The sequence below is a fragment of the Pan troglodytes genome, chromosome 15 (genome assembly GCF_028858775.2).
Source record: "Pan troglodytes isolate AG18354 chromosome 15, NHGRI_mPanTro3-v2.0_pri, whole genome shotgun sequence".
NCBI lineage: Eukaryota > Metazoa > Chordata > Mammalia > Primates > Hominidae > Pan > Pan troglodytes.
Window position 1 is genome coordinate 87,285,068 of NC_072413.2, and position 11,916 is coordinate 87,296,983.

Here is an 11,916-nt window from a genome sequence, read left to right on the forward strand (position 1 = left end):
CCAAAATGGTCAGGCAGTAGCTCCTCTCTGAACAAAACTCCGTGGGGAGCTCTGAGGCCAACAGGGCCTACCAAGGCCAAAAGGGCAGAAGTAGGATATAAAATCAGCATGGCTTGTGGCAACTTTCAGCAGAAGGCATGAAGCTACCAAGAGCAGAGGTGCCTATGTCATTTTGGGATGAAACCATCAGAGACCAGATGAAGGGTCAGATTAGGGGTGAGGAATGTCTTTAATTGTGAATCACTGACTCATTACAACAAATCATCCAAGGGTGATGTTTTAATAAAGTAACCTAATTTTAAGTTTGATGGGTGAATGGAATATGGGGGAGGGGGACAGGGAGTTTGGAAATGGGAAAATATAAAAAAGACTTTATTCTTTTCATTAACAAAATAAGAGAGATTAGTAAATGAATTAAACGAATAAAATAAAGAACATGTTTCAAACACATAGAGACCGTAACACAGAGACACACAGACACAAGAAGAAGGGACGGTGGGGACACCTGTCAGCTGGCCACGCCTGCAGGGCTCTGAATAAGCCACTCTTCTGTTCAGCCTGCCCTGGGTCCCCTCTGAAAAATGAGCTTGTCCCCTTCTAATGCTGTGCTTGGTTTCCATTGTACAAGAACTGAAGTGCTCTCTAGCCTGCTGAAACTGTCTGTAGCAGCCTAAATGGCATTTAAAATAAAGACTGTGAACTGATGAAATGACCAATTATGTTAAGTACCCATGCCTGGTGTAATCCAAACCAAATCTTACCCCATTATCCTCGAAACCGAGAGGTGATTCAGCAGCCCCTCTTGCCAGTGATTCTGAACCAAAATACAGGCACCCGACATCCAGGGAGGACCTCGAGAACAACCAGTTAATTCCTGCAATTGGTTTTGTGCTGGGAAAAATAAAGGTACTAAGTTTCCACTCTAAACCAAACAATGATTTGACAATGAAAACTGGTGCCCCGCTCTAACTATCAGGTCATTTTGATTTCAACTTTGCTTCAGGTTTTAACTTCCATTATTTCCTCTTCAGACATTGCATTATTCTTCCCGTCGCTATCCAAAGGTGTCTATGAAGTGCTCAGGTTCCGCGCTGTTGCTATGGTCTCTGTGAAGCTAAGTTCTCTGGTTATTTCTCTTTCTTGCAATGACATTTTTTTTCTATTTCCACACACCGAAATCTATCTGCTTTTTTAAGGCCTTAAGTGTCAGTTCTCCCAAGAAATGACAGCCCCTCTGCTCCCACCCTTCTGACAAAAATAGGTCTCCCTCCTCTACACGACAGGGCACCCCCACTGTATTAGTTCATTTTCACGCTGCTGATAAAGACATACTGGAGACTGGGTAATTTATAAAGAAAAAGAGGTTTAATGGACTCACAGTTCCACGTGGCTGGGGAGGCCTCACAATCATGGTGGAAGACAAAAGATACATCTTACATGGCGACAGACAAGGGAGAATGAAAGCCAAGCAAAAGGGAAACCCCTTATAAAACCATCAGATCTCGTGAGACTTATGCACCACCACGAGAACAGTATGTGGGAAACCGCCCCATGATTCAATGATCTCCCACAACACGTAGGAATTATGGGAGCTACAATTCAAGATGAGATTTGGTTGGAGACACAGCCAAACCATATCCTACTTATTTTCCTATCCTGCATTATTGAGTCCTGGGGAGACCACTCCATGAAGCAAGTTATCCCCCACCCTGGTTCAATTCTGCCAGTCCTGCTAGTGATCCATAACTCATGATCCATAACCCCGGCTGGCTTCTGCTGGCCAGTCACTGGTCCCACAGCACCCTAAAGAAAGATTCCCATTGTCACCCCCATGTGACCAAACTGCACCTTCTCACCCAGCACTGAGAATTGGCATCTTTGGGGACAAGCATCCTCGTTCTACTTGCCCTCAATTCCAATGCCTGTGGCTGGAAGCTATTAACAGAGTTCCCTACTGGTCTGATTATCTAGAAAAATTTTCTTCCACTTGCTATAGGGAAAAAGGAGGGATGTGCGTACATTTTTGAAAATAGAAAGTGAGAAATCAAAAACCTGAGAGAGTGGCATTAAACAGGCACATTTTTCTTCTACTTGATTCTAACCCAAACCTTCCCCTGGCATGACTGGACAGTCCCTTCTTTAGGTGCTCATATCTTTATTCGTAAAATCTTGCTTGTGGGCCTTAGCAACTTTCCCATGGCCCAGAACCACCCACCAAAGGACACAAAAATATTAATTAGGAAGAATACCCACATATTCCAAAAAAATATTATCACAACAAAAGTGTCTCCAGAACTCTAGGGAATGAAGAAACATCACAGAAAAAGAATGAATGTTAACAAATCTCTGCCCACCCTCCCAAGCTCTCATCAAGATTCTTCTGATTTTCAAATGTACAAAATTTTAATGGGTTGCATTTAACTGGATGTGGATTCAATAAGCATCTGAAATCTGTACTAGTTTAATTCACAGTTCCTAGAGCAACTGGGGGAATTTGTAACCCTATCAGGAAGAGAAAAGAAGTCTACACCCGCAGGATAATCTCATACTGACATCTCTCAACTTCAGAAACCTTATCAATATTAATATTTCCCTCATGTTTTTGCCCCACAGAAACGAACAAAAAGAACTTACCTAATGCCAAAGTGAATGAATAAAAATCGTGAGAAAAGGCTCTAAGAAAACAAAATCTCTTTTCTCAAAATAATCCAAACCTGAATGATATTCATATCACTGCTATAGTTCTAGAGGAAAAATGATGCACATAACTTTGAAACTCACTTGAAAAGAACCCAAAGGCTGATCCTAATCAGTTTCCACTTCTACTATCTGAAGGGAAAACAGAATAGATTTTTTTAAATTATGTGTTAATTTTTGAGAGTGGAGGGACTTCCTTTTGTTTTCTTAAACATTTAGGATATCTACGATGATTATTAAAATTAGGTTTAACCAAACTTGCCTGACTACATTTCACCTGTACGAAGCAAAAATACAAAGAAACGCTTGATTTCCCAATTTCACGGGCTATTAAAATCACAGTATGCAATTGCGTGGCCTATAAATCAGCACTAAAAATGTGATGACATCTCTGACAAGGGTTTGAGCTACTACGGAAACCTGAAGATACATGTCTCTCTTCTTAACCATACTTATCTTCTACTCCTTCACACACAGGGCCGGCCCTCAGCCTGTACTTTTAAGGGAAAGAGGCTAAACAGCTCTCAACCAATCAATAGACACTAAAGTCCCTCACCATAAGCCCAGTGTAGTTCAAAAGCTCTTAGCACAGCCAAACCCATCTGCATTTGGCCAGCAGGGCCTGTCTGACTCCTAGCCAATCAACAGAAGTAGGAGGGATAGAAAGCTCGAAGGCCCCGGGAACCACTCAATTCCATTTTATTTACAGAACAGATATCCAAAATAGCGATAACCCCAAAGTAATTTCTAAAAGGATTAAAAATGAACCTCTTTGCTATTTTTTAAATCATTTATTCCTCCTTAACTTTGGCCATTTCAAAAGGAACTTAATGGCAAAAGTAGAGATGAAAGGTCATTGGAATTCCATGAGCACACCGCCTAGGGACTAGGACAAGGCAGCTGAGTTGAGCTGGACAACAGCAAGGGTGTCCCCTGTAGGTGACACTTGTGGGGACCAATGTAGGGTGACTGGACTCGGAACCTCAGAACAAACCACGGCCAACCTTCCAGGTACATGTAGATGTTGGGCAACAGCAAGAAATGCATGCAACTCCATGATGATACAAGTGCCAGAATAACCAAACCCTCCTTTTTCAGCTCAAGTTTTTGAAACATGTAAAGGGGTTTGCTTTTATCAGCCTAGTTTATGTTTCTGTCGCATTCTAATTACCATGTAATTCCAACATCACCAAAGCAAGCCGAACACTTCCAGAATATGAACAGCGACGGCGGGCCAAAGAAGCAGTCCTTAGAGGCCTGGTTTCAGACTCATGATTCACAGCGACCCAGAAGCTTGAGTAGGAAGAAATAAAGAGAACTGGACAAATAGACCCCACCCACAACAGTCACACTTCTCCAGAAAGCGGCCACTCCTAAACGGGACAGAACTCTCCTATTTGACACCAAGCACAAAGGAGTGATGAAAGGCGGGTGGGTGAGGGGGAGGGAGAGGAAGGGGTGTTGCTAGGGACCTACCTTGGAGAAGGGCTCCATTTCTCTTGAAGAAGGTACTGCCCGGCCAGATGGGTGGACCTGATGTGCTGAAAGAGAAAAGAAACTAGCATAAGGCCAAGTTCATCTGCACTCACACACCTGCAACCCCTTCCCACACTTCCCTCAAAACATTTCCCCAAGTATGCATTACTGACACCCTTTGAAAATGCATCCTCGAAAACCATGAGGTCTGCTTTATTGTAAACAGGCTTCATATTTCACAGTGCAGAACCTATCTGTGTGAATATTCTGCTTATCATCTTGACCCTGCTCACACCTGGGCACTGGAATGACGGACAGATACACAAAATGGCAAATTCACATGGTTTAATGGCATAGCGTATAACTTAAGGATATTTGCTAACCTGTTCATAATTTCATGAATGTATGTGGCAAAGAACTCCTAATCATGTTTTCTGAGACCAAGCGGGTTTTCCAACACTTCCTGGTGCCACCTGCCTGCTACAAATGCAAACTTGTCATTCTTGGCATTTCTACCACTAAATCCTTAATATATGGAGATGACCTTAATCGATTTCCTCCTTCCCCCTCTTCTCGTTTCGTATCCTGTTTTCAATTTTTTGGCTTAAAACGTTGCACTCCATACCCTATAAAACATTTTGCAGATATGTTACCACCCACAGTGTGGTAACAGGAGAGGCAAGAAAATAGGAGAGATCAATATATCACAAAGACACTTACTGCATTTATAGATGAGCACTTTCACTGTTTTAAGACAGCCAGTAGAAAACTTTATAACCAAGCCAGCCTTAGTAAAATGTCCTTAGAGTGAAAGTAGGTTATATTCTAAATCAAGGATTGGTTTAGATTAATGTTAGAAAGTACTTAGTTAAAAATGTTACTACATCCAGCCCAAGAGGCAGTATAAATTACTCTCACCAAAATAGTACATGACAAATTATATTGGTTAATGCATTATCAATCACCTTCAATATGAGAAAAATAGGTTCGAGTAATGCATTTGTAAGTTTGGCAGAAACACACACGCACACACACAGAAGAATCTGAAGGGCTATACGGTGAATGCTTCACCATTATACCAGGGTCTCTAGTTATCTAGGACAGCAATACTGTTAGCAAGCAGAAATGCCAATGACACATTCTGCCCACTGGAATTTCATTACCAGAGGTACAAATAGTATGGCAGGTATAGGGACACATTACATGATTGAGGAGGAGTAGGAGGGAAGAAGAAATGAGCTACAGCACAAAAATGCTATCCCACATCAAAATCATGTCAAATGTGCTAGAAAATACATACTATAAACCTTGATGTTAATGAACCTTTTGTTTTATTTTGTTTTGGATCCACTATACTAAAATTAAATGAGCATCATGCATCTCAGCCATGGTATTTCCCACAGCCCTGATTCTCAGCCAGGTAGTTGTGACCACAGAGTGGCCAGGAGCTTCACAGGGTAACAGCAGACCGGACTGGAGTCTCAGGATGATGACACCAGCTGATTGCTCTTCCATTGGATTCTGATCTTACTCTGTTTCGGGGCACTTAAGGCTCAAAGTTGCATGAAGAATAATGTGCATTAAAATACTTAAGATTATCTTTTAACAATCCCAGCAAGCTCTCAGGATTTTACCATCTAATTTTTATAACAAAGCAGGGAACAGCAAGCTGGCTGTTGCCAATACAGAATCACCTGATTTATAAAGATATTTTAAAACTGAGGACTTCATTATAGCAGAGTTGGTGTTTCTAGAGAATTCAATAATTGAGTATTACTGCAGGAGCCTGAATATCCAGCTTACTTCCATCCAAACCTCTTCTTTATCCTGACCTTGATTTGGCTGAAAACTGAGTAGACATCAGGGATGGAGCACTATGGGGAATGAAGGTCGGATAAATCCAGTGGTTTAGATAAGGAAAATTCTCTGTATGATAAAGATTCTTACAACATACCTAAAGATTCTTACAACATCCTTTTAATGTACTTAAATCACTGATCATCACTGTTCTATGGTCAATCTGTGGTGCTGTGGAACTTATCTGTACTCTAGTAGTGGAGAGAGACTTGGACTGGCCACCACCTTCTCTTTCCTGGCCCCTGTTGTAATTGATGAATTCACAAGTGGTCTCTTTCCAGCTCAGGGTAAGTCAGCTCCTGCCATGCTAACTGCAAAGTTTTCAAGCTCCCTGGCCCATATCTACACGCTTCTTTTGGATGGTTTCTCAAAATGACATCTTCTAACTGTTAGAAGATCCGAGGATTTATTAAACTCCTGCTGAGAATTGTGCTTGGTGTTGAGAAAGACTTGAGGGGAAAATTTAAAACCCTATTTTATGACCTCTAAGAACCTGCTGTCATACTTACCTGGCTCCAAACTCCTCTGACTCTATCTAATGAGACCAGCAATGCCTATAGACAGACTCATGGTTATGCCTCCAGTGGCTGCAGGTTGGGAAGGCAACAAGCTTGATTTTTCCCCCCTCCATCTGGAGATGTCCCTGGATGATTGGCCTTTAAAGCTTAAAGTTGGTTAAAACCACACATAGTATATGAAATTACTTAGAAATGTCTATTAACCACAGTAATTCAGAGATGAAACCAGTGACAGAAGTCTTTGTGGGAGGAGTTGCAAACCATCCATCCTCAGGCAGCTCAAAAGCGGGGAGGGTGGGAGTGGCGGGTGCAGGGGAAGAATGGGGTGCGCTCCATACCCAGCCATGTAAATATCACTGCCATGAGAAATGACCATGGGGGCCCCTTCTTAACCCTGAGTGGGTTTTAATCACCTTAAAATGGTGTCTGCATTGCATGACCCTAGGATCAAGTTACCATTTACTGAGCATAGTAATCAACCCTTTTCCATGGAATCCTCTAATTCTGCAGGGTGAGCAGGGCAGAAATCACCTTCCTGTTTTTTGGGGGGTTTTTTTTGACAGAGTCTCGCTCTGTAGCCCAGGCTGGAGTGCAGTGGTGCGATCTCAGCTCACTGCAACCTCCACCTCCCAGGTTCAAGCAATTCTCCTGCCTCAGCCTCCTGGGTAGCTGGGATTACAGGCACCTGCCAGCAAGCCTGGCTAATTTTTGTATTTTTAGTAGAGACAGGGTTTCACCAACTGATTTCAGTGGCCAGGTTGGTCTCGAACTCCTGACCTCAAGCGATCCACTCGCCTTGGCCTCCCAAAGTGCTGGGATTGCAGGGGTGAGCCACCACGCCTGACCCATCCATTTTTTAAAAAATTTTTTAAAATTGAGACGAAGTCTTGCTCTGTTGCTGAGGCTGGTCTCAAACTCCTAGCCTCCAGTGATCCTCTTGCCTCATCCTCCCAAAGCACTGGTGGTGTGAGGTACCGTGCCCGGCCACCTTCCCCGTTCTATAGGGAGACAGATAGAGGTCCTGAGAGGTGAAAGGACTTGCCCAAGACACTGCATGACAAGTTAGTGATCAACCCAAGAAGGACTAGGGCTTGCCCACTGTACCATAGAGACACACGCATCAACAGCTCCAAGTTCATTTCTGATCTTCCAGCTTTCCTCTTCTGCTCTTCCAGCACTAAACTCTTAGTCATCCTGCCCCGTGGAAGAAGGCTGTGAATGGTATTTTGCTAGGACTCTCTCCAAGGCAAAGTCCCAGGCTAGAAAAAGCAATCAGACTAACCATATGTGAAAGACACGCGGGCTCCTATTAGCAGAAACAATACAACGCCAGTGCCACAAATGTCTCATTTCAATAATACGCTAGCAAAAATCCCATGACCTTCAGCAGTATAAGCCAGACCAACTTGGTAACAAAGAAAGCAGACCAACAGGTTAAGAGGACCTTGCCGGCCAGCAAGGTGGAGTGCGACCTGGCATTTGAGAACATTGATCCAGCTGATCGTTAAGAGCAGCGCTGAGCCTGCAAATCCCAAGAGGTGAGTGATACCATCCTGAACAGCATACCCGGCGGCTGCCAGAGACTCAGCCCTCAGTAATTCCCGGATCCCACACTCTGAGCTGCACTACCTCCAGCTCCCAAGGGGATATCCTGAGTCAACAGGTCGGACAGCCTGAGGGTGGCTCTTAGCAAGATGACGTGATCCATCATGTGTTCTCTATACCCAGGAACCTTAACCATTGTGAGAATCACCTGGATTATAAACCAAGACCCTGGGAGGTTCCGCCAAGACACACACCTGTATTCACCAGCTGAACTTTCTGTGGATCTCAATGAGAAATAAATTAAGAAAAGGACTGTTTTCTAAGATCTCACCTGCCAAATGTGAACTAGGACCTACAAAAGAGAGAAGTGGGCCAGGCATCGTGGCTCACGCCTGTAATCCCAGCACTTTAGGAGGCCAAGGTGGACAGATCACAAGGTCAGGAGTTCGAGACCAGCCTGACCAACAGGGTGAAACCCCGTCTCCACTAAAAATACAAAAATTAGCCAGGCATGGTGGCGCATGCCTGTAATCCCAGCTACTCAGGAGGCTAAGGTAGGAGAATTGTTTCAACCCAGGAGGCGGAGGTTGCAGTGAGCCGAGATCACACCACTGCACTCCAGCCTGAGTGACAGAGCAAGACTCCGTCTCGAAACAAAAAAAAAAAGAGAGAGAAGAAGATGCTACAACATGGATGAACCTTGAAAGCAAGCTAAGTGAAATAAGCCAGAATAAATAAAACAGATACTGTCTGATTCCACATAGAAGAGGTATCTAGAGTAGTCAAATTCACAGAGACAGAAAATGGAATGACGGTTGCTAGAGGCTCATGGAAGGAGGAGTAGGGAGTTTAATCGGTACAGAGGTTCGGTTTTACAAGACGAAAAGAGTTCCGGAGGTTGGTTGTACAACAATGTAAATGCATTTAACACTACAGAACTGCATACTCACAAAATAGTTAAGATGGTAAATTATATGTATTTTACCACAATTTTTTTTTTTTTTTTTTTTTGACAACAGGGTCTTGCTCTGTCACACAGGCTGGAGTGTTGTGGCACAATCTCAGCTCACCGCAGCCTCCAGCTCTTGGACTCAAGCAATCCTCCTGCCTCAGCCCTCAGAGTAGCTGGGACTGCAGGCACACACCACTATGCCTGGCTAAGTTTTTTTTTTTTTTTTTTGTAGGACAGGGTCTCACTATGTTGCTCAGGCTGATCCCAAACACCTGGACTCAAGTGATCTGCCCACTTCAACATAAATAATTTTTGTTAATGTATAAAACAAGAGAGGAGTAGGGAGGGGAGGAGGGAGAGGAGTAGGGAGGGAAGAAGAGGGGGGAGGAAGAAGAAAGAACAGAGAGATTGAGATGATAAGAAGGACTCTGAAGAAATGAATGAAAGCCTAAAGTGCTTGGGGTGGGAAGAAAGGAAGAATATCTGAATGTCCCCCATGGTCAGCTTTCTGCCAGAATGGTCCACAGCACATGACAAAGCAGAAAGCCCAAACCAACGGGGATGGGGTGGGGGGAAAAAGTGGGTGTAGCAAGACCAGCCCACCCTGATTTAGCACTCATGGAGGCCAGAGCTTACCCACTACTCTTAAGCAACCGAGCACAGAGTCCTATCATACTCTTAGCGCTGGAGATGGACTGTGATGGCAATCCCTTCGGATGGGTGACATCTACCACCAGACTGCAATTTCCCCAGGAATAAAACAGTCAACGCAGTTGTAACAAAGGGAGAATCACCCCCCACAAAAAATCCTTGAAATTCCATTGTTTTGCCTTATAACTGGGGATTAATCACCAGGAAATAACAGAAAACCAAATGTGACCTACGCCACAATGTAACAGGGGCTCTCTGAGTGAAGGATGTCAGTCGCTGGCATTTGGAACACGGCAACCAGAGCAGGCTGGACAGAGACGTGTGTGGGAAACTTCACAAAATATCACTCACCGTTTGAGAAGCATCACTAAGAGCACAGATGAAAGTTCAGATTCTCGGGGACACTCTTGACACTTTTCTAACCTTCCAAAGAAGCTTGAGTGTCCCGGCAATTAAAAGGGATCTCTGTGGCCACAGGGTCCAATCCAGGGTGAAGTGGAGAGACCGCGGGATTTGGACTCAGAAATTTTGTTTAAAACACAGACTGAAAGTCTTTTCACTTGACAAAGTCTCAATTCCATGCCTGCAAGCCGGGGGCAAATGATAATATCTAGTGTGTGAGAATAAAATGAGATGATGGGGGGAAAAAATTGCTTTCTAGACTGCAAAAATCCCAGAGGTGGTTTTTCTTTTAGTTGTTTTTGTTTTTGAGACAGAGTCTTGCTCTGTCGTTCAGGCTGGAGTGCAGTGGTGTGATCTGGGCTCACTTCAACCTCTGCCTCCCGGGTTCAAGCAATTCTCCCGCCTTAGCCTCCCGAGTAGCTGGGATTACAAGCATGCACCACCATGCCTGGCTACTTTTTGTATTTTTAGTAGAGACACAGTTTCGCCATTGGCCAGGCTTGTCTCGAACTCCTGACCTCAAGTGATCCTCCTGCCTTGGCCTCCCAGAGTGCTGGGATTACAGGTGTGAGCCACGCCCAGCCCCAGTGGTAGTCTTGATTGCAAGCAAACCCCAGTTCAGAGTTAACTGACACACTCAAGGCCACACAGCAACATTGTGGCCGTTGTCAGGTGGGCACCAGCACTTCCTCCTAGACATCCTTCACTCTCCCAACTTGGCCCGTTTTTCCATTCCTGTGACAGATGAGGTAACTGCACTTTTCTCTTCCTTTTTTCTTTAAGGATTCTTGGAGATGTTCTAATTGCAAATATTTCTCAGTCTAAACTAGCAACAGTTACTAAATATCCAAGAAGCAACTTCACAGATGTCACTTACTCTAAAGAATGCTAAAAAAAAAAAAAAAAAAAAAAAAAGTAACTGTTGGCTCACCCCTGTAACCTCAGCACTTCGGGAGGTCCAGGCAGGAAGATCACTTGAGCCCAGGAGTTTGAGACCAGCCTGGGAAACATTAAAAATAAAACATTTTTTTATTCTACAAAAAATAAACAAAATTAGCCCAGTGTGGTGGCATGTGCCTGTGGTCTCAGCTACTCAGGAGGCTGAGGTGGGTGGATCGCTTGAGCCCAGGAGCTCCAAAGCTGCAGTGAGCCTTGATCACACCACTGCACTCCAGCCTGGGCAACAGAGCAAGACCCTGTCTCAAAAAAAAAAAAAAAAAAAAAATAGCTCCATGCAGAATCCTGCAAAGATCCAAAATGGGCACGCGATCAAGAGACAGAAAGAGACCAGGTAGAAACCTACCAAGAGTGGCCCATTTCAGAGGATGACAATTGCTGAGGAGGCATGACTGAAGTGATCAGACCACAACCAGCCAGGCCCACCAACACTATAACTGAGTGTGTGGCAAGATTACTCAGAGGGCAATGCACCAATCAAGATAAGAAATGGAATTGCTCTGTAAACTTAGCCAAATGTTGACACTGGAGACTCAACTGATTTCAAAGGTATCAGCCTGCACATAGTTCTTGTATGCCCAATACCACCATGACCCATGAGAATCTGACAGGTGGCAGCTGCTCTGGCACCATATCTATTGAGCTATTTTATTTTACTTTTAAACAATTATCATTTTACTTTATTTCAGAATAAGTTTACAGTTGAAAAATGATGTTTACTATCAACATTATATGAACAAAACTTTTATAGCAAAACCTTGGTATGTGAGCATTAATAATCCAAATACTACACAGATATAGAAGATATTTTAAAAATGGAAATGACATACTCCAAAGGCTGTAATAGGCACTATATATATA

At 43.7% G+C, this 11,916-nt stretch overlaps 1 protein-coding gene across 14 annotated transcripts in view; it reads right to left on the minus strand.

Moving 5' to 3' along the window:
* The window catches only part of FOXN3 (forkhead box N3), a 461,111-nt gene that overhangs the window by 120,972 nt on the left and 328,223 nt on the right, over positions 1 to 11,916 (minus strand). For all 14 annotated transcript variants that reach the window (XM_016926572.4, XM_054666225.2, XM_016926571.4 and 11 more), the window contains one exon: positions 4,174 to 4,238. In XM_016926572.4, coding sequence (XP_016782061.1) covers positions 4,174 to 4,238 — 65 coding nt within the window. The remainder of the gene's footprint in view (positions 1 to 4,173; positions 4,239 to 11,916) is intronic.